This window comes from Schistocerca piceifrons, chromosome X (genome assembly GCF_021461385.2).
Source record: "Schistocerca piceifrons isolate TAMUIC-IGC-003096 chromosome X, iqSchPice1.1, whole genome shotgun sequence".
NCBI classification, from domain to species: Eukaryota; Metazoa; Arthropoda; class Insecta; order Orthoptera; family Acrididae; genus Schistocerca; species Schistocerca piceifrons.
Window position 1 is genome coordinate 27,970,686 of NC_060149.1, and position 24,434 is coordinate 27,995,119.

The window sequence follows — 24,434 nt, forward strand, 5'->3', positions numbered from 1 at the left end:
ATTCCATGAATTCAACCAACAACACCCCTTTGGCATCCCAAAACACCGTTGCCATCAGTTTTCTGGCAGAAAAATCTTGCGAGGCTTTTCTTGGTTTGTTAGGCGAATTTGAATGTGCCCACATCTTTGATTGTTCTTTTGTCTCAGGGTTCACATACTTAAGCCAGGTTTCGTCACCGGTCACGATTCTGTTTAACAATGGTTCTCCTTCGTCCTCATAACGTGACAGAAAGTCTAATGCAGAGGCCATTCTTTGAGTTTTGTGGTGGTCGGTAAGAATTTTGGGCACCCATCGTGCACAGAACTTACAGTAACCCAATCTTGCTGTCACTATCTCGTACAAGAGAGTCTTAGAAATCTGTGGAAAACCAGTAGACAACTCCGACATTGAGAAACGTCGATTTTCACGAACTTTTGCATCAACTGTCTGAACGAGTTCGTCAGTCACCAATGATGGTCTACCACTCCTCTCTTCATCATGAACGTTTTCTCGTCCACTTTTAAATAAACGTACCCATTCACGGACAACTCCTTCACTCATAACTCTTGGTCCGTACACGGCACAAAGCTCACGATGAATAGCTGCTGCAGAATATCCTTTGGCTGTAAAAAACCTTATGACAGCACGCACTTCACATTTGGCGGGGTTTTCTATTGCAGCACACATTTCAAACTGCCACAAAAACTAAACTCGCGCAGGTACGACGTTCACTTGACCACGGCTTGATGCCGACTGACCCGTTGAGTGCGTGAACGCACAGATGGCGTCGCTACTCCCCCCACAACCCGCACTGTGACCAATTGGAGGTTACTTTCTGAACCGCCCTCGTATATGATAAATAAATCTCTCTAACTTTTCTCACTATTTTATTCATGTTCACATATTGTGACTTATACTCTTTTTCTGTCAAAATGAGTTTGATTTTAACTTCAGTAAACTTTACTTTCTTGTTATTCTTGCAGCACAGATCCTGTTCTAATAATAGAATAAGGTATTGGTATATTTCATACCCTGTCACATGTTTCCCTGTATATATTTAGCTCTTGACTGTGATGGCACTGGTTTTGTATTGATAAATCTTATTGAATTATTGTGACTCTGCTATGAAGAAAATTGAACCGAAAACATATAATTTACTTTAGTTTTTGGTTTCTGTTGCCATCATTTGTATTTCCATGTGACACACAACAAATTCAAGATTCATATTAGTCTTGTTCTGCAAGTTACCAAACAGTTTAAAGGCAGTATCAGCTTACTATGAAATCAGCTTTTGAGATAGTCCACTTATGGTATGGGAATCTGGAATTACATTTCTTCAAAATATTTCTGACAGAAGACTTTACAACTCCTTTTACCCACATATGTAAGCAGTTATGGGCAGCACCATAAACTGACAGAAATAATTTTAGGCACTGTACACTGGAGTCAGGAACTGGGCTGAAGGAGTTGTGAAGGAAGTCCCTCTCCATTAAGGTACAAATGAGCAATACAAATTTTATTTGATGATCTGTTTTGTTTTTTGATTGTTACAGTGAGAGACTTTTACAATTAAGTGTTACAACAGTTTCAGTGGAATACATTTCTTTAATAAAAAAAAAAAACAAACACTTGAAGAATCAAGGGAAAAGTATATTTCGCCTTCCCCATACGACCTGCAGATTTCTCATTCTTTCAATGCTCATTGGCAACTGAGTAAATTGAATTACACCAAAAAGTAACAAAGGGTATTTCAGTCAGTTTTCCCAAGATTTCAGTTACATAATACAAATCTCAGACTGTGATTTACATCACATTTCACTTCTACAAGGACTTCATGTATAAATAAAAAAATACAACATACAAACTCTTAAATAATTTATTTCAAACAGTTGTGCAATCTCAAATTGTCCGTTACATAACTGTTAACAGTCTTTCAGACAAATACAACCTGGCTGAGTCCAGAAATCATTCTCAACTAAACACAGTTATTTATCTTTCCAGGTGACTTATCTGACATTTATTTACATTACATACATATATAGATACATTCCATTCTCAGAAAACATTACTTCGGTTACATCTTACGGGAATCGCAAGGGGTAGGGAAATGACACAAAAATTTACAGTATTCTGATGCACAGTAAGTCAGGAGGAAGGGTACTGATATTACACTTTTTGTGGGAGTTTGGTACACACAGAAGATAATTGTCACATATTTCACTACAACATACAACAAATATAGACCAAACCGAGGAATTCACGGCAGTCAGCTCTTGCAGAACCTGCATTTCACTCAGTTTCTGAAACTGACTACCAGTGGTCTCCTTTAGTTCAATTCATATGCATTTAATGTGGATACATATCTTATATAATATAACATCCAGTTTACAACTCTGCTCTGAACATATAAATTTTATATAATGTAACATCGACTGACAATCAGTAGTTTTACACAAATTTGCATAATTTGACATCCATGTTAACTTACGCAGTTACACAAAGAGAACACACAGCACGATAAAACCAGGGGAACATATACAATTCTACAACTAAGGAGGGGTAGCATCAGATAAGCCATCATTTTCTATTTGTCAGCTAGGGGGAAGGGAGTGGCATCAGGTAACGGAAGAAATGCGTGATCAGTGAGTAGGAGAGGCTTCCGTCAACATCGACACCGACATAAAGGAATGTGTGTCCATCTGCGTTGTTCGATCACAGATGTCTCTTATATTACATCTTTAGTCACCATTCTCATTGTGGATCTCTCCTAAAGGATTTCACATTTAAAACTTTGGAGCACACTAATTGTGAAATTATTACACTTCATTTTTAGGTGACCGACACCAAATCACATCGAAAGTACCCAAAACTTCTACAGTTCACTGAGCAGGAAGAGCAAGGGATGGCCATACAATGAAAGATAATGCATATTATTACACGTTTTCAGACAGTATCAAGCACAACCTACTTATTCCTAGTTTCAGCATACAGTGGCAGGGATTCAACCAATTATTTCTCATCACAAGATCGAGACTCATTCCACAGAAAGTAGTTGCCTAACATTCGCTGTAGGCTGTGTCTGCCGGAGACCCATAAGGATACCGGTGTTCACGATGTTCGCGGTGCTCACGGTGGTGATGCCGCCGGCGATGGTGGTGGTGGTGATGGTGAGACTGTTGCTGTGGCTGTGATTGGGGCTGCGACTGTGACTGTGGTTGTGACTGTGGCTGAGACTGTGCATGTGCATGTGCATGTGCATGTGCATGTCCATGTCCATGTGGATGTGGATGTGGATGTGGATGCAAATGTGGCTGTGGCTGCGGCTGTGAATCTGACTGTGACTGTGACTGTGAATCTGATTGTGAGTGTGGATGTGACTGTGTCTGGGTCTGGGACTGTGGCTGGGGCTGTGGCTGTGACTGTAGTTGTTGCTGTGTCTGCTGATGCTGCTCTTCACAATCGTGTGGATCGTACCCATGAATTCCGTAGTCACGAGTGTCGTAGTCGCGAGGGTCGTAGCCACCGATGCCGTAATCGTAACTATTAGCTTCGTAGTCACGTGGATCGTAATCACATGAATCGTAACGTTCAGGTTCCAGATGGCAAACGACTGTCTCACCGTCAAGTACGGCAACTGTGCGAGCATTGCGTGCACGTGGTGTAGTCGTGTCACGATCGCCACCCGAGATTAGTGGCCTGTGGTCCAGGCCGCCGACGCTACCACCCCTCAGTGTCCCGGCAGTTGTACCCGCACCTCCACCACGCCGCCGTGAACTACTTCCTGCACCTCCGTGCACAGGCACGACACCTGCTCGTCGCCCGACCTCCTCGTAGACGGGATCGGCATCGCGGATTTCGGTGTAAGTGTGGTTCCAGGGACTAGGAGAACGTGGTGCTCCACCGACATTCCCAGCAGTACGGGCTTCCCTGTCCCGCACAGCCGGTTGCAGACGTAACGTACTCGGGTTAGCACTTGTCCCGGAGTCCTCTTGCTCGGAGCCACCGTGTCCAGAATCACGGCTGTACGATTTAAACGAAATGTTCTGCAAATGGAAAAGAACATGTAAGTACGTTGCTGAAACAAGTATATTCATACCGTAACAAATATTTATTGCCGAGACCTCATCTGTATGTTACATAGTGGCATAACACTGTACACTGACACACGAATTCGTGCATTCAGAAAATAGCTCTTCTTTTAATAATTATCGTGTGCCTGCAAGTCTGTCTAATATGTAAAGGGTACAATTTTACCAATGATTAACAAAAGAATATTTCCTGAAATGGCAGCACTGTAAGAAGAATACCCAAAACAAACACTTTTTATTAGAAAATATTTATGAAAAACTTGTGTTATTTTACTGAGCAGAGCACTTAAAGTGTGTAACAGTTTTGTACATACTTAAATCGTATTTTCAGGAAATACTGACAAAATTTCCAACTGACTGTATATCCTCATCCCTTTCCTTATACACGACATAATTAATCAAAGTAATGGCAGTTATAAGTCACAACATTCATTACTCTGCCCTTCCCTGTGGTGGTTTAGTCTACAGTTTGTACAAAAATAAATGCTCCTGTTCATTAAATTAATATACAACTAATTTTTTAACAATTCCTTGTTATCTCTTCCTGTGTATCAGCGGATAAATATCGGATTTCGATTCCTGGAGCTGTAGAAGGAAAAGGAAATTATTTTCTTGCACTAGTTTCCTATACACTTTCTTAGCTCTTTCTTTTTGGTGCTTGTCACACAAAACTTCAGCTTCTCCCAGGCACATATTTTAACACTAGTGTAGCTGCTACAGCGCAAGAGAAGTTTCTGTTTTTGCAGTACACACACAATTATTTATAAAATTAATATAAAATTTAACACACAATAATTATATGAAAAAGAAATATAGTTACTGCATAAGTAAGAAGTGTGTGTAAATTAAAAGACTAATGCTATTGCACATCATATCAAACTATAAATTTCTTGAACTGATTTTCTCCATCCCACTGTGGCACATAAATTTGCTAAGACTGGCACATGCAGTAGAAATTAGTGATACGACTGTCACCATATCCAGCAGCAGTGACTGCAAACCAAGCCCCCGAAGCGCTGCCTTGCTGTTGCACACCTTAGGCAGTTCATTCTAAGAGAAACATGCAAATAACCATGGCCCGTGTTTAGTGTGCCAGCATCAAGATAGGCTTTAATTTAATAAGCAAAACTGAAGCACTTGAAAACTGTTTTAGTAGTTAATGTAGCCATGAATGTGTGCAGTATCAAGTGAAAGACTTTTTAAATCTGTCTACATGAACCACCACCACCACTGATTTAAGTTTAGAGCATGCATAAATATAGATATCGGAGAAAACAGTGATATAGCTCTCTCCAAAAGTGCCTACTGTAACTGATAATCAGACAGTCTGATGGTTATATGTTGGTTGGACAGTCTCTTGGCAAAATAATAGAATCTTTATATAACTATCTAAAGTCTCCCTTTTTCAGTGACGTTAGTAATTTACTGCTCATAACCCATTAATTATTTTTTTAAGTCAAGTACAGTAAAATGCAGTCACAAATATCAGTCTTCACATTTCTGATTTCTGTGTGTGTTACTGCTCAAAAATCTTATTAAAATTGCATCTGAAATAATTAGTTTAATAAGGGACAAATTCCAAATACTGTTGCAAGTCATAGTTTTAGAATTTCTGAATTAAATTTTGTGTGTTCATCATTATCACAGCACTATTCTTTAAAAAAAAAAATACACAGCTTGAAACAAAACAAACACATAACAGTTCAACGAAAGCATGAATAAGTCCTCTGAAATGCAACATTTCATCATTTGTTCTTAAAAGAACAGAAATCTTTTAATGGAAAATGTGAGTACCCTTGTGTAAGTGGAGGGTACTGATATGTTGCACCTAATTAATTTCCTTTTGGCATGTAAACCATTTCCTGATGAAGAACCTTGGTTTGTTTCCTTCTGACCAAGTACAAATGAGACAGCTTACGTTAATTGTGTGTGCCTATAGCTAAAAAATTATATTTCTATCAGAACATATAAAGTAAAAACTAAGTTTAACTAAAAGGATTTGTTGTCTTTACCTAAACAATTTGTAGCACCGCTTCTAACACTGAAGTTTGTTAATAGTCATGTTAAGCAAATGCTGAATTGCTCCTTCATTTGTTAGCTACTTACCCCTCTCTCTCTCTCTCTCTCTCTCTCTCTCTCTCTCTCTCTCTCTCGTGTGTGTGTGTGTGTGTGTGTGTGTGTGTGTGTGTGTGTGTGTAAGAGAACAAAAGTCAGTAACAGTGATCGCTGGTTCTATCAAGTTTTCTATATGTGTAATCATTTCTTTCTTTATTTTATGCTTCTATTGCATGTTAAACTTAACTTAGTGATAAAAGAGTCCTCCAAAGAGCATCTCACCCATTACGGCTGATAAAATCCAAAACATCGACTTTCAACTCCACGCGCGTCAAAGAAAATCATTCACTCCTCAGTGATACTAGCATAGTACATTGCAAAGAATGTACTACCATAAATCTTCAAAGAAAAGAAGTTCTGCTAAACTAATTTAGAAAATACCTTTGATACACAAAGTCTGATCAACTCTAATGTTTTGTTAGAAAATAGCTACATAAAATGAAAATGTCTACTAGACAAAATAAGGCACAGAATTATCATACTGCATTTCCCTTCTACTCTCTTCACTGTTGCCACCACTGTATGTACAGTCACTCATTATATGAATGTAGACTTACTTACAGCTAGCACTTATTTTACTTGGTAGCATACCTCCCACAAATGACAGTGATTTGATTTTGTGTTCCAGTCAGGCACAAAGTTTTAACTTGTGACAAGTTACTATTCCAGTGCATAGTCCACAAACATCTCATCATTTTTCAGTTCCTAATTTATGCAATTATCTGCTGCTTAACACTTGGGCTACTCTACAACGAGAGTTATCTTCTGAAATACCATTATTCCTATTCAATGTGGATTTTCCATTGTAGCATCATAATTTTGATGGAAAGGTAGTCAGTGTACCAACAAGCAAGTGACTAAAAATACAAATTACTAATTTTTACTATTACTAAACTGTTCCACAACATTTAAATGTAAAATTGTTCTACTTAAAAGGACTCTGTTGTTAGAATGCTATGACATGAAAGAAAAACCACTCTAGATTACTACATTTTTACAGCAAAGATCTCTTTCAGTGACAAGGTACAAGAGATCTGCAGCTACTCTACTCATCTTAAGGAACTCCCAGTTTTAAAAATCAATCTATTATTTATTAGTTGATGTACACTTAAATTTAGCAAAAGGCTTCAGGTGACAGCTACTACTCCCAACATCCATTCTTCCTGAAGTACAAGAACAAAGTTACTACACCACCTGGTTTGAAATAATTGTTTCAGGAAATGTGGAGGACTTCATTATAACTATAATCTGTATTTTTACATTTTTAACATTTCATAACAAATTAAAATTTCATGGCCTTTATATCTGTACAGTCATCAACAAATATGAATCATTTGAATAATACTTAACTAGTGACATAAATGACAAATACAAATATGAAAAACAACAATAAGGATGAACCAAATACAACATTTTAACTTAAATGCATGAACACTTAGCAAAAATGAATGGATCTAAGCTTGCATGTCTTCCCATATAATAATTCTGGTTTTGTAGGGTGTGATGATGATCATAGTGAGGTGTGCTGGCAGGGAAATAATAAAACCATAAAATGAATGAATTTCACACCAAAAGCTGTATAACAGAATGTATGCCAATAAAAAGATATGCAAAATTCTACAACAGAACTTTTTCTCCCAATCTTTTCCATTTGTTATACACTAGAATAAATTATTTCTATGCTAGGTACTACAGTTAAAAACAAAAAGTAATTAAGAACATCCAGAACTTAAAGAGCTCTAAAAAGCAGTATTTTCACCATAGAAATGAACTGAAAGAACTGTTGTTATGGAAAGACAAGCTCTGTGTACTTGCTCCACATAGTGACACACGCAATTAAAGAACATTACCTAGAAAAGAAATAAAGAAAATATGAGAAACAGTTCAAACACTGAAGTTTAACTTGTGAATTGGCTTGTTTCTGTTGATGAGAAGGAAAAATGTATAATACAATTAACACTTTGAAAAATTTAACTATCATTTCTCAGTTTCCATTCAGTTATTGACTGTACATGAGAAAGGAAAATTGTAAAGTTCTTAGTAATTGGTTTTCAGTCACCAGGGAAAATAAATGAAGACTATTTCTCCACTAAAAAATGAGGTAAGCATATAGAATATTGCAGCCATCCCGTAAATCAATAATATTTGTTAAAATTCCATCTGCATTGGATTTTACTAACAACAAAAGATCAAACAGCATGTAAATGAGATCATGTAAAAATTCTTCCTATTCCACTGCTATTTTTATAATTCTCCCATTCTATGCATATTTCGTACCCACAATTCATATTACCCAGAGAAGTTATATGATGTTATTTTTGAAAAGTCTAACAATAACAGATAACTCTGCAGCAGAGTAAGTCGTGCATGTATGTAAAATTCAAACAAGAAGTTTTGGAATGGATGGTACTTTATCTTGATCAATTACTATTTGCACAGTTATATGCTGGAAGAGAGTGAGGGTTGTAGCAGGTCAACAGACATTTGGAATTAGTGGTATTATCAGTGAAGCAAGTTATGGCCACAACAATTTGTGGAAGAAGTACCAGTTTTCAGTCAGGTATTAGAATGTGGCATAACAAAAAAATGTACAAGTAGCAGCAGCTTAACAAAGACTGGCCACGTGTTCTCTTCATTAGTAAGGTAGTCTTTTTAGATTGAATGTGACATGTTTAGGAATTTTTTGAATGTGTACATTAAACAGACTGCACAGACATGTAGTGCTCCGATGGCTATATGCCATCAGATGATGAAAAACAAACATAAGGGAACGAACAGGAATTTAATAAACAAACCTAAATCAAACAATGAATCTGCTTAAATTCTTCTTAGGTTTGCAGCCAGGTAGTTTTACTAAAAGGGCATGATATTTTGCTACACAGTATTACAGGTTTCATCAAATGATGCAGAAACATTTTGGAAAAGAATTAATTTGAAATCATATTTAACTGATGAGTGTGCAAAATATTGTGCTCTTTCAACACTATCAGGCTGCAAGCTTGAGAAGTATACAAATAATTATTATTCCATGAAACTTTATAGGGTACAACAAATATCTGCTTTCAAATGAAATTATATTGAAATAACATTGACCAACACAATCCACAGCAGTCCTAATAGAATTAGCACAGACAATACTGCTACAGCAGAATGTCTTGCCATGAAAAATAGGAAAAATATGACCATGTTTCAGTACTGAGAACAGCAATTTGCAGCACCATATATTATTATATGAATTTAATTTCTCACTTTATAATAAACAACTACATTTTTACTATAGACATCACCACTGCCAAATACTGTCATCGACATTTTAACATGGCCAGAGACAAATAACACCTTGCTTCAAATAAAGAGTAAGGTGCTTTTACAGAATTAAGAAGAAATCTGAAATATGTCTGTTTTCCACTGATCAAGTCAAGATATGAAGGAAGCACCAACACTATCACTCTGTTTAACATAGTGTTGTAACATTCAGGTCATCTTCTGCCACTAAATGTCTAATGACATACTATAATGGGAGACACAAGAAGCACATCATAATTTTCCGATCATAAGGACCTTTCAGGAATAACCAGGCAGAAACAATGTTAAATATTCAAAATGTAATTGGTAGCTTCAATGAACTGTCTAGAGAAGTCCTTCCACTTCATCTGATACTTCTTTCATATTACAGAATATTTATTGTGTTACTCAAATTAAGATGCATGCTAAAATGCTAAAATGTTGCAATAAACCAACAAATGGGGCTAGAGAAGAATGTAATGGACCTGACTCAAGGGTGAAATCTAATCCCAATGATCTTTTCTTGTTCCTTTCAGTTAACTTCGAGTGTTTACAATTATGTTTGGCATGAATATGGTTTTGTGTATGTCAAAAATGATACAACTCAATTTCTAACATTCTTACCAAGAATTCCAGCTATATCATCACTTTCCCACTTCACTTCAATTTGCATCTCTAGTCATAAAACATATAAAATTGATTTTACACAAAAAAGTATGATAATTCTTTATGGGCTGTACACCTCAACAATTTCAGTTCAGTTCACAACTTGAACTTTTCTTTCCATATTCCATTTGCTTTGGGTTTCTTCCCTATCAGTCAGATATCTACAACACAGAAAGGAGCACAGAGCTCAGACAGGTTGCTTATAGGATGCACGAAGGAAAGGGTCTGGCAGCGTGCACGGTCACAAAGACTGACGCAGAGAAGCATGCACGTTAGGCTCACCTTTGACATCAAAGATTTACGGAGCGATGCCAGGTGCCCAGTGGAGGCTGGGGTCAAGGTTCGGAGAGAAATGGTATTTGATTTAGGTTCTGATACTTCATGTTCTGAAAGGACAGGGCAGTGAAGGGGGGAAACACACACCTCGACGGCCGGTTCCACATCAATCCGGATGTCGCTGTTGAGACCGTTGGCTGCAGTGCCGAGGCAGTCGTGACTCCGCAGTGTCAGCACATACTGAAACACCCACATACCTCAGCCAGCACCTCACATGAACGTGTACGTGCAGCCACTGCTAGTCCCGGTTCTTCAGCAGCAGTTTTGAAACATGATGGATGAGACATTCAAATAATTCTGAACCTTACATCTACAACTTCAAACTAAGTTGCCAGATATTTCAAATTACTCAAATTAAGAAGACACCGTGTGTGTTTTGTGATGAATGTCTGTTGCCTAGTGAGAATGTCTAATGATCTGAAAATATGAAATAATGTTACAAACAGAAATGGTGTCACCCACAAGTCACCACTTTCGATGGCTGATGTTTCTGGCCAAATAAAGAAAACTGTGTGCCTGAGTCTTAATAACATTTCGCTACTGTAATACACATATCTTGGCAAGACAGTTTTATGTTGACTGCTTTGTTATTGTGGATGCAGTCTTACCACAGCATATAACAACTTAAAGTAAGTTGCACGAAACCATAAAAGAACAAAGTTGAGAATATACAATGAAGTTGATCTTTACGACATATCAAGGAATACTACTAGATTTGAGACCTGTAGACAAAATACTGCAACCGCAGATGACCTACACAAAATAAGCTTTTCAAATCCAAATACCATAACAGAGTTCTTTACTGTCAAACAAATAAATTTTTTACTGTAAAAGTTGGCAGTATAAGTAAGGGTGGAAGAATTGAGAAGATTTCATGAAATGGTTGCAAAAGTAACCTCATACATGTAGCACACACACGGAGAACGTCCATTTTATAAATGCTCTGCAGTATCTTTTGCAAGTAATTTTACTAATGAGAAAAATCTACACTCCAACCAGATTATTAATTCCTGTGTATTGTGAGTGAACTTTCTTTTCCACTGAGTGAAGACAGTCATCATCTTAGACCACAGTTTCTCTTCCAAATATAAATTCTGAATCAATGTGAGATAATATGAAATATAGAGGCTACAGTCCTGAAAGTAATAGACTCAAGTTATGAATCTAAAGTTATCTGAAGTATTGTATGATTAATACACACACTTTCTATCACAGTGTGTTCCCAAAGCAAATACACATAACAAGTATATTAAAAAAAATTCTCTCAGAGAGAAAGTTATCAATGGAATGAAGTAACCATAAAGGGTATTTCCCATAAGTATATGTGAAGTCACTGTTATGGTCAAATAACTATTTTCATGAAAAGACCATATGAAAAAGAATGGGGAAAAAGAGGGAGTGGAAAAAAGAGCACATTGGCTGAAGTGAAGAAAGGGGAGATTGTATAAATTTGATCTCTCACAGTAACATCCTTATCAGTTCAGACACAGATTACACTGTGTTACAAAGAATGAGGATGGAAGAGCCATGCATTACTATTGAATTATCACTTGCTGAAAGCACTGAAGTGCTGAACCAACTAAGAATCAAATACAAAGGAAAAATTCTCATGCTAAAAATTCACTAATGTCCATCTCCAATGGAATACAATAAAATCTGTCTGCAACAAAATGTGTAATACATGCACCATAGAGAATTTCTGTGAATGTTTATTAAATCATGAAAAGTATTACGGTTCATAGTTTTGCAAAACGTAAGGAATTGCATTGAAAATAGTAGGTTACCCTTTGTGTGAAACCAAACACATGTATAATGTTGAATGAACTGAAAATGTAATTCGAGTATAATAATTATTGGTCTTGTAGGCTTAGTGTTGGTACACAAATCCACTGTTTAAATATCCTTATACAAATATTACCTGACTCAATTAAAACTTACATACAGAAATATATTCTTATATTCAGTATCATAGTGCCACAGTTGCTAGATTTGTTCTTCCATTCCAGGCTCCAAAATTGCTTCAGTTTCCAGAAGCAACTATGGCACTGCAGAAGCACATCATATTTGATGTACACTGGTTTAAGTAATACTTACAAACAACATGTTATAATTTAGTTTTTCCTTCTCAGTTATAAGGCTACAAAAGTGGCACAAATGTTATATAAACATGGGCACAGCATTCACGTATCAGTGTATTCAGTTCTATAGATGAAAGCTTTCTTGGTAGAACATGTTTTATCTGTGAGCATAATGACAGTCAGTAGCTCATATTTACTCAGTTTCAGCAGACTTTTGAAGCACATGGTATTTTTATCAATAAAGTACTCCAAAAAGCCCACAGAAGTGCCGACCCAGCCACTCCCAACACCACACGGTGCAGCGCAGCGCAACCGTTAGCTTCGTGCCGACATGCAAAAGCCACTACACTAGGCGAGGCAGGCAGATTAAGGCGGGCCCCACCACAGCGGTCGAGCGGTCACTTCGACGGGGCCTGGCCGCCCGACAGAATTGCCACAGCGTTACCTTGAGCGTGCCGGGTCGCAGGGACGGGGGCGCCGGGGCTGTGGTGGGGCCGCGCCCGAGCGAGCGCCCGCGCCGAAGTCGAGGTACCCACGCTAGTGCCGTGCGGTGACAGGGCCGAACTGTCCGTCGAGTGAGAGTTGGGATTGTTGGCAGCATAACCCGAACCAGATCCCGAGCCCGATCCGGAAGCCATGCCACGTCCTCCATGCTCCTTGGCTGCTCCGCTCCTGCTGCTCTTCTTCCTACACTGCAGCCACGGGTACCTCCGCACAAGCTTCCTGTATTCCTTTCGCACCTGATAAAAGTCACCAGTTTTGTAATTTCTCTCAGGTTGTTAAGTTCGGTTATTCTTATTGAATACTTTACACAGGATAAGATCTGAATCTAATTCTTGTGATGAAATGTTTTGCACAAAATACAACAAATTAACACAGTTTCTATCACATGCATTTTAGGATGAGAATTTTTCTGTTTGTACTTAAAAAAAAAACTCATGCTGACGACAGCAGAAATATCATGACAGTATGCTATACTGATAAGATAACTGAAGGAAAAGGGAAAGGAAGAGGAAGAAGAAGACAAAGAGAAAGAGGAGGAATAGGAGGAGAAAAAATTGAACTTTTAACCTTACTCCCATGATAATGAGTTAACTAGTGGATATTAATGATTCCAAGTATATTTCAGTTCTCCTTTAAATGCAGTTATTCATCTAATAACACAGCTGATCAAATCTGACAAGACATTTTATTAGAATTACCTGAGGTAGCTAAAAGCAGTGGGCAAAGATTCGAAGAAGAATTTATGTGACTAAATCTTCAATATTTTACCCCAGTGTACTACCTGCTCCTTTTTTCTAGTTGTATTCTGGTCATAACCCTACACAAAAAAAGAAAAAAAAGGAAAAAATCCTGGGTCAAATCTTAGGAGGAATACTGGTATCAACATAATGAGGGTAAGGAAAATTGACCTAGTCCCATACTGTCACATGGGATTACATAAATAACAGCCATCAGTTCTGCACCAGACGGACACTTGAAGCTAATGAAAATATCCACTAAAATTAAATTTCCAATATTTGTTTGTAATTTGTATCTCAATGAATTATTGGGGAACATTTGAGACTCTGCATTAATTTCACTTTCCTTGGAAGGGATATGTCCTTCGAAACACGTGATCCTGGGTACACTTTCTGTGAGCCAGTATCCATTAAATGTTGCGTTCTACAAACGGACACTGAAATTATTCGTTTGTCTGTCTGGCAAGACAGGAAGTGAATTCGGCTTCTGGAGGTTTTGTGTGTGTGTGTGTGTGTGTGTGTGTGTGTGTGAGTGTGAGAGAGAGAGAGAGAGAGAGAGAGAGAGAGAGAGAGAGAGAGAGAGAGAGATGAGGAGGGAGGAAGGGGATGAGAGGAAGTAGCTTCTCTCGCCTGCCAATCACTGGGTTACACTCATGGCTTTCCCAGAAAAACGCCATTCCATTGACTCTACATTGTTCCTCTCCTTTTTCAGTCATTAATCACAAACTGTAGAGATAAGTTCCTTTCCTGCTCAACTAATGGACAGCAAGCACCATTCTGATTCCTGCACCATATATTCTTTGAAGCATTACATTCCCTTAGTGAAATACATACACCAAAAAAAATTTTTGCATCACCTCATTTCCAGGAGCTCCAGAACCTGTGCAGAAAATTGGAATAGAGATCAACATAAACATCATTTCCACCCTTTTTATTGTGCATGAAAACCACACACTGTATGTTGTACAACCATACAGTGAGACCTTCAAAGGTGGTGGTCCAAATTGCTGTACACACCGGTACCTCTAATACCCAGTAATACGTCCTCTTGCATTGATGCATGCCTGTATTCGTCATGGCATACTATCCACAAGTTCATCAAGGCAATGTTGGTCCAGATTGTCCAACGATTCGGCGTACATCCCTCAGAGTAGTTGGTGGGTCATGTCATCCATAAACTGCCCTTTTCAATCTATCCCAGGCATGTTCGATTGGTTTTATGTCTGTAGAACATGCTAGCCACTCTAGTCGAGTGATGTCATTATCCTGAAGGAAGGCATTCACAAGACATGCACGATGGGGGCACGAATTGTCGTCCATGAAGACGAATGCCTCGCCAATATGCTACCGATATGGTTGCACTATCGGTCAGAGGATGGCATTCAAGTATCGTACAGCCATTATGGCGCCTTTCATGACCGTACGTCGGCCCCACAGAATGCCACTCCAAAACAGCAGGGAACTTCCACCTTGCTGCACTCACTAGACAGTGTTTCTAAGGCGTTCAGCTTGACCAGGTTACCTCCAAACACGTCTCCGATGTTTGACTGGTTGAAGGCATATGCGACACTCATTGGTGATGAGAACATGAAGCTAATTCTGAGTAGTCTATTCGGCATGTTGTTGGGCCCATCTGTGCAGTGCTGCATGGTATCATGGATGCAAAGATGGACCTCGCCATGGACATTGGGAGTGAAGTTGTGCATCATGCAACCTATTGCACACAGTTTGAGTCATAATACGACGTCATGTGGCTGCACGAAAAGCATTATTCAACATGGTTATGTTGCTGTCAGGGTTTCTCTGAGCCATAATCCATAGGTAGCAGTCATCCGCTGCAGTAGTAGCCCTGGGGCGACCTGAGTGAGGTACGTCATCGACAGTTCCTGTCTCTCTGTATCTCCTCCATGTCCGAACAACATCGCATTGGTTCACTCCGAGATGCCTGGACACTTCCCTTGTTGAGAGCCCTTCCTGGCACAAAGTAATAATGTAGACACGATCAAACCGCAGTAGTGACTATCTAGGCATGGTTGAACTACAGGCAACACGAGCCATGTACCCCTTTCCTTGTGGAATGACTGGAACTGATCGGCCTCCATCTAACAGGTGCTGCTCATGGATGGTTGTTTACATCTTTGGGCGGGTTTAGTGCCATCTCTGAACAGTCAAAGGGACTGTGTCTGTGATACAATATCCACAGTCAACGTCTATCTTCAGGTGTTCTGGGAACTGGAGTGATGCAAAACTTTTTTTGATGTGTGTATAAGATCCACAGAGAGGATTTAGTGATCACTTATTAATGTTCTCAAAAGATTTCTCTGATGCATTTTCTGATTTATATATTTGATTTGACATAGTAATTGCTTCAATGTTAGCTCTCCTAGTGCCTCATTTACTTGTTACTATATAGCATAGTAGTTACTACAGTGACAAATGGAGATGTGTATGCTAGTATGCATGCAAGACCACTTATTTCCTAACATGTGTCACATACTAACACAGGGACCATTCACTATGTTGCTTTTCACCACAAATTTCTGTTGAGTGCATCATCAGGTTTGTGACTTGTCACTTACATTTAATCCATGACCTTGTCTAACCATCACTTTTTGGGACAACCATCAGGTTGACTTCCTCCTATGTCATAATGGAGGACAGTTCTGCCATAGATTTGTCATAGCATTTAGATACATTGAGCATAGTATTTTGGAATATTGTCCTGGTATCCCAATCAGACAAGTTCAAAAGACAGCCACAAGGCATGGATCTAGATGACAGCAGCAAGGTGGCATTGCTAATACTTCTGAGTGCTGCTCTCACTGCCTCAGTGCTCAGTGCGGGGCACACCTCATGCCTATCGGCACCTACCGTCACGCCATAAAGCTATCAGCGCAAGGGTCTGTACATGATTTGTGCTCTGACTGTGTTCTCATATCATTCCTTGTACGCATTATAGATGGATTTCAGATATTGCTATGTTTAGGCTCTTGATTTGGTTTGCATTCCAGACTTGTCATTCTGTTGTGCTGAACTGTTGTTTGTCCATCACTGTTGTTGACTTTCATGGTTTTTGGAGATTCACCATCGACACTCTCAGCCACTGTCTCCTGGTCATGTCAGACTCTGGTAACCATAATTATAATCACCAGGAGATGGACTGCACAAATTGCACTTGTTGTAATGAGGTCCTGGGAAAGACCACAATGGTAGACTTTGTCCAGATTAATGTTTTACACTGCAGAAATAGATCACTATTTCATGGAAATCCTCCTCATACTCATTTATACGAAAATAACTGTAAACACATAGTAGAGCCAACTAGAGTAATAAGAACTCACACAGAGGCAGTTACAATTAACTTCCTTCTTGCTTATCCTCAAAGCCCTTGTGAAAACCATCATTTTCTGGGGAATTTCAAGTTAAAGGGGTAGTATTTTCAGAATACTGAAATGTGTTAACTTGGCATTTTGACAACTGTTTCACAATATGTATATTCATTAACAATATTTCTCTTTACACAAAAAATAGTGAAAAGCATAAATATAACACCAGAACCAAAAAACAATCACCACAAAGACCTCAAGGGGTTAACATAATTAGTAATCTGGAGTCAGATACATGGGTACATGAGTATTCAACAGCCTACCAAAGTACATTAAATGTTATTTGGATAATGCAGTAGAGTTTTAAGTCTGAATTAAAGAACTTTCCAACTCCTACTCTAGTGAACAATATCTTCTTATAAACTATTAAAATTTAATGTTTTAGGTTATTGCATAATTAGAATTATGCTGTGTGGTAAATAACATAATGTCATTTCACTGAATTAAATGTACGTCCTTGACGTTTCTCGACATCCTAGAGACTACTCTCCATGGCAGCCAAGGAATACAAATAATGGCAGCCAAGGAATACAAATAATGTAATGTAATATGATAGGAATAATAAATCTTACAAACAGATGATTTCTATTATTATATGGACACTTTAATGTGGCAGTTTTAGGTGTGCGTGTGTGTGGGGGGGGGGGGGGGGGGGAGATTTGAAGTATGGTTTAGTAAGGTACTGGTACAGGTGAGGCCCATTCTAGCAGTTTCATTGTCCTGGACAAAAAGACAAATCACCACCCCTTATTTCCAATCAAAATTAAATCATTTTGCTTGAATTAAAAAAAAAAAAAAAGCAAATCACCACCCCTTATTTCCAATCAAAATTAAATCATTTTGCTTGAATTTAAAAAAAAAAAAAGCATATGTTGAGAAAGAAATGTAGAACATAACACTGATAATCAGGCAGTACAAAACATGAGAAATTAATTAAGAAATATGTGTAACTATTCAGAAGTTGTTAACCATTTAATTGTTTACATGTCATTGTTTTGAAAATAAAACGAAGTAAGACCAAATAAGCTAAAAATCACAAAAAATGTCTTTTTTTCTTTCTTATTTCAGTTCTACAAACTTTTTATTACATCATTTAAATTTAGTGGATCAGCAATTTCGAGCTCAACTGTGAAAGTGGCAAAACTGTTTAGATGATTTTCTGTAGTTGAATGTAAAAAGTTCTAAATTAATTTTAACTTAGAGAAACTCTTTTTGTGACTTGCTACAGTTATTGGTGTCATCAGCAATATTCTTAAAGGACTAGTAAAACATGGGTCAAAATTTAACTTTGGAATTAATCTCATTACATTGTGTAACAGGACACTCTCCACTAGCATTACTTTTCCTCAACAGTAACTGTTGATACCAGTATTATTTTTTGAATTTTGGACAGGTCAATATAAACTCAGTTGCTTTTCTGAAAACTTTCTTATAATTTTATACACAGTATGTTGTATTTCAAGCTAAAATTTATGAAACTGAATTACTTTGTAAAATGTTTTAGTCTTGATACTACTAGTTCTGAATGTACAGTTAAAATAATGTTTTTAGAAACATGTGAAATTGTGAACTATTGGCACAATACTTTAGTAGTTACTATGTTTATTTCTGGATTCATTTACGAAATAATAATCAAAAGTAATAATGTAACAGAAACTAGTAGAAATTCATTTGTTAAGAAAAATTGTAAACCCTTTGGAATATGGTTACTTTCACAGAGTGTGAGTCTCTGATGTGATTGGACGATTTTTGTATTTTGTGCTAGCAATGTAATTTTGGCTTTGTTAATGTGAAAAATCAAAAGACTGTATGATATACTAAAATATGAGAAAATAGAGTTACGTAAAAACAAAAATTCTGTAAAAACAATCTTCAAATTTATTTAGATTACTCCAACTGCAAGGACCTAAAATGTGACACTTTCAGCTTCACGAATCAGACCACTAGACAAGAAGAACTGGAGCCAACTCTACATGACAAGTTAAGTAAACTAGAAAGTTTACTGTAATCTTCGCTCCTCTCAAATCTCCATAAAAGACTAATGTGGACAACAGATGGGATTAAGAAGGAGGGGATAGTTTACAATTGTTTAGACTTCCTTTTTTGTCGAAAGGTGCAGATACTGCTGAAATTTCCTCTGCTAACTGTAGCCCATTTATGTCAACAGAACCACCACCTGTTAAAATATATTCTAAATCCTTAGTATTTTAATAGCATTTCTTTGGATATGGTATTTAAATCATATATATTATATAAGAATTGAATATAGTTACTATGTTTACTAAGTCGTTTATATCTATCATCTAACACATTTTGTGCTTGATCAATTGTTAAATTTTTAAAAATGTATTTATTTTGTTCTTTTGGATCTTTGATTGGTTTATCTCAAGCTTCATATGAGAACTTCCTTTTTATTCTTATGGCGAATTCTTATGTGAATGGCTCACAGCTACCACTTGCCTTACCGCTAGCCATGTAGCGATAGGTCACTCAACCACGACATTGGTGTCTTGCAGCAAGAAAAGAGAACCTTCACCACCACAAAAAGTGGCAAAGATCAACATGATGCTCTCAATTGCGCACCAACAGGCTTTGCGCAGTGAGACATGTCATCATCATAATGAAAATTTAGATAATTGAAGTTATGAAAACCACTCACATAACTACAACTTAAATTTTATGTTTGCATGCAGTAATTTTTTTCTATTACTGAATATTTAACACATCATTATTATTCTCACATTTATTGCCAAAATGGTGCCTCTAAATTTTGGTGCCCTGGACAAATTTGCAGGATGACCGCCCCTAAAGCAGGCCTTGTGTACAGGTCAGGCATGAACTACCACATTCCACATTCACAACCCTGTCACCATTTGCAAACAATTGCACTCTATCCATTACCCAATGCTTGGTGTACTACGTTTTGCTTCATGTTATGCATTGCTTGCTGTTTTCTTATTTTTAAATGAGTGGTGAGAATAATCCTGGTCCATGACAGGATTCGAATATGACCGCCAGAAGGGATTGGCAATCCCCATGATCATTATGTCATTTCTGCTTTTGCATGAGAGCAGAACATGCACAGTCATAGGCTGCCAGCTCTGTGAGAGGAGGATGGAACCTTATCTCCTGCTCTGTTCCACTCCCTTCATGCGGTCGAAGTTCTCATTTGTTTACGCCTGCTATGTTATAGCGTCTGTATTCAGTCAAAACTTCCAATCAAATATTTTGGAACCGCACCAGTAGACAATGACTAAATAATACAATTAAGTATCTCTTTCTCCTTCACTTTAATTTCTGTGACAAAGCACAAGCACAGAATTTTCCTTCCAAAAATGTGTGTAACTTTGTACTTAAAGTAAAATTAAACTTTCTTTTTATTTATTTATTTATTTATTAACCTGAATGGTCTAAGCTTGGACACAATGTGTGGTTAATGTTTCTGCCAGAGGAAATACAAGATTTCATTTAAAAAAATTTAATACTTAAAATTTCACTACTACTTTTCTAGTCCAAAATCATTTATGGATGAAGTTGTATTTCACACACAGTAACCTACAGTACACACTTCTAAGATCAAATACATCAAGAGATAATAAAATACTTAATACAACAGATAGAATGTCTGTCAGAACAAAAGCATTTTTGCATCTATGTGCATACTCTGCACAGTATTAGGTGGAGAGTACATACTGCACCAGTGTTATTTTACCCTCTTCCCATTTTGTTCATGGATAGTATATGGGGAAAGACTGTCAGTACCAACTCTGTATGAACCTTAATTTCTCTCATTTAAGTGATATGGTCATTACTCAAGATATTATGGAAGGAAATACATTAGTGGGAGTAATACATTTTTACACTCTTTTTGGAACATGGGCTCTTGAACTTCTGTGTGGAAGGCCCTCCTTGATGCACTCTTTTTTTTTAAGTGCCCCCCTTTGCAGGTTATTGACATTTCTATGATACTCTCACACTGACTAATCAAACCAGTTATCAGAAGTGCTGCTCTACTTTGAATATCTTGTGTTAATCCGACTACATAAAGGTCCCAGTCTGATGAAACATTATTCAAGTACTGATCAGAGGAGGAGGATATTGGTGTTTAATGTCCCGTCGACAACGAGGTCGTTAGAGATGGAGCACAAGCTCGGATTAGGGAAGGATGGGGAAGGAAGGTGGCCGTGCCCTTTCAAAGGAACCATCCCGGCATTTGCCTGGAGTGATCTAGGGAAATCACGGAAAACCTAAATCAGGAAGGCCAGACGCGGGACTGAACCGTTGTCCTTCCGAATGTGAGTCCAGTGTGCTAACCTATATCCACCTTATAGGTATTCATTATTCCAATCAGACTTCCAAGGGCTCCAGTTCTATATGATGCCTGTAGATTCCATGATACAATTCTTATATTCCTTGCTCATAGGGTTGTTCATGTTATCAGAGTTCAGCACCTTGGAGTTGAGAGTCAGAACTGAGTAGGAGAAGCTAAGTGACTTTGACTTGCTTAAAGTCATACTTTGTGCATCACTATCCCATTTGAACCCCACTCCCTGTCCTCTCAACCCTTCACTATGCACCACTCCCCACTGACTCCAGTATCTGTTTATCACTTACCTAGGCTGTGCACCTGCCACCCTGCCAAAAGTATTCATAGCCAGCAAACCTACTGCCTCCGTCCAAGCTGCAAGCTACCAATAACATCCCCTCTTACTGTCTCCCACATCTCTCCCCTCTACACACCACACCCAACACAACCCTCACCCCAACAGTCCACCTGCCAAAATGAAGTCCTGGCACTGTTTGTCCAGCTGGCAAAAAGTAGTGGTGCAAGGTGTGTATGCTGGAATCCAAAAGCCAGCAAGTTTTCTTTTCTTTTGTGTGTGCCTATTGAATACTCAAATGTTTCTGCCATTCAGAGAATGGTGCCCTTCACTCCAACAGTATTTACATTCTGTTAGAACCTTCTGTAATATACAGAAAAAAGATTATCAGAGTGATAAAGTTAGCTAAATGCAGAGATTCAAGTCTGCCACTTTTTAAGTCTGGAAATAATCCCTCTGCCTTCTTTGTACACACTAATGGCATCTCAAAAGAAAAAAACATCTTGAGATGTGACTGTGATGTTCATTCTTTTGAAATTAGGCAGAAGCTTAACCTACACAAACATAGTAAGCACAAATTTACACCAAAGTATATCATTTTATAGTTCTGTTATTACCTAAATGTGTTTCAACTCTTTATATGCTATCTTCAGTGAAATATTATTTTCTTTCCCACATAACTCTACTACTTGTCTATATTGGTAGACTATGAGAATGTGTGGTGGATATAAAGTTCCCAGCATCCATAAGTAACAGTGTCATGTGAGAAACGAAATTAACAAAAAATCCCAGTGATAATAGCACATTAAGTGCTGAAACACATTTGGGTAATAACAAAACTATAAAACAGAGTCTTACACAAGGCAGAATTTCTCTCCAGCAGCGTTTTGCAATTCAATCAAAACTAGTTTTTACCTCATTCTACCTGAAAGATCTTTCACCACAGACTACCTTTCTCCTCAAGACAAAACAGCTTAACATAAAGTATTACTAGTGGACCATATGTAACAATGCATATGTAAGCTATATGTCGTGAATCATATTAATTTCTATTAAACACAAGTATGAAAATTACCAATAAAATAACAGCTGAAACTTGAACATTCAGCCAAACTCAGATGTTGTCATAAGACATAAATTAATACAGAATCTGATAGTACTGTGAATCTCAGTCTAAATATGTAGACGGCAAATACCCACAGATTTGTGGTTTATAAAAACTTATAAATATCACTGGCATTCCAAAAGTTGATTTAAAGGCTACATGCATGAAGAAAGATATTTATGAAAACTGAGCCCTAGAACAAAGCAGTTATTGCAAACAAGTAAGAAGAGCATATATTTCATGGAATGCAATAAGTATGGATTGGCTACAACAGATATCAGTAATATTCTTTTAGAGACATGTTTCTTTGCTGATTGCAACTCTCTACACATTAAATTGTATGCATAAAAATCAGGGACAAAAACAGTCAGCTTTTGACAGAATTTTTTTATGCCCAAAATTCAGGGATCATGTATATTCAAGAATGAAACTGATACACTAAGGTGGGTAATTTCTTAACTAAATACTCATGACAGCATATGATTATGTGCTACAAATAGAACTCAAATTCAGATCTTGGCATTGAAGATTGGGTTGTTTTTATTAAATTTCAGTGTGTAGATTGACTTCTTTGACAATGTTTTCACCATTTTAATAATGGGGGCTCGTAAGAAATAGTTAAAGAGATAAAACATTGCATTGGATCTAGGACAAAAAGGTTTTTCCCCAGGGTCATATTTATGTGCCAGCACTTACAACAATTACTTGTAATTGTGTTTTCTATCTAAAACATCTTTCAAATCAAATATCAATTATTTGGTGATCTGGACATAACATTAACAACAAATAAATAAAATTTCTCACCTTGTCATTCTGAATGCAGTGAAAAATGAAGATAAACATTCCTTGAAAACTGTTCAGTGTTGTAAATATATATGCCATTGCAAGTGATTCTTCATTCAAGTAGAGTAATCCAAAGGTCCAGGTAAGTCCAAGCAAGAAAACAAGGACAATAGCTCCCCTCAGCCATGACCTAGAAGCACATCATTTTTTCAGAACTTGACCCATACAAAAACTGCATGTGCAATTCATTACATCATTAGTAAAATTGGCTTCTCAATAACACCTAAGAATTAGAGAGTATCCAAATTTTTTGGGCAATAATTGGGAATGTCATGACAATATACTTGCTGACATTAATTTAACAACTCTTGACACAAATATAGCAATGTATGTTACAACTTCAGTTGTGTTCCAAGGCGAGCATTAATGAAATGTCTTGTGTACATTACACTACCATCTAGTGAAGAGCAGGTTCACAAATATGACACTGCATTCCTCAGTGAATTGCGAATGTGAATGTGACAATGAATCACTACTGACCGAATAGAAGAGGTGCTGAACAACTGATAGGCACGTACAATAGTAGATGTGAATAACTTTGTGTGAAAGTTTAGCTACATAATCACATTTTGTGTACAGGTATGTTTGCTGCTCAGGGCCTCTTCTATTTATCAAATATTCATCTTCCCGGACTACAACATATATTGCCACAATAAGTTACGTAAACGCTTCAAGAGTTATTAACTTTTTTACCTAATGAATTATCTGAA

At 37.5% G+C, this 24,434-nt stretch overlaps 1 protein-coding gene across 1 annotated transcript in view; it reads right to left on the reverse strand.

Annotated features, from left to right (window-relative positions):
• Positions 1-1,469: 1,469 nt before the first annotated feature.
• LOC124722165 (latrophilin Cirl) overlaps positions 1,470-24,434 on the reverse strand; it is a 799,917-nt gene continuing 776,952 nt past the window's right edge. Inside the window, exons 17-19 of the mRNA XM_047247367.1 lie at positions 23,686-23,854; positions 13,085-13,288; positions 1,470-4,023 (exon numbers count right to left, since the gene is read on the reverse strand). Of these exons, the coding sequence (XP_047103323.1) occupies positions 3,037-4,023; positions 13,085-13,288; positions 23,686-23,854 (1,360 nt within the window). The 3' untranslated portion in view covers positions 1,470-3,036. The remainder of the gene's footprint in view (positions 4,024-13,084; positions 13,289-23,685; positions 23,855-24,434) is intronic.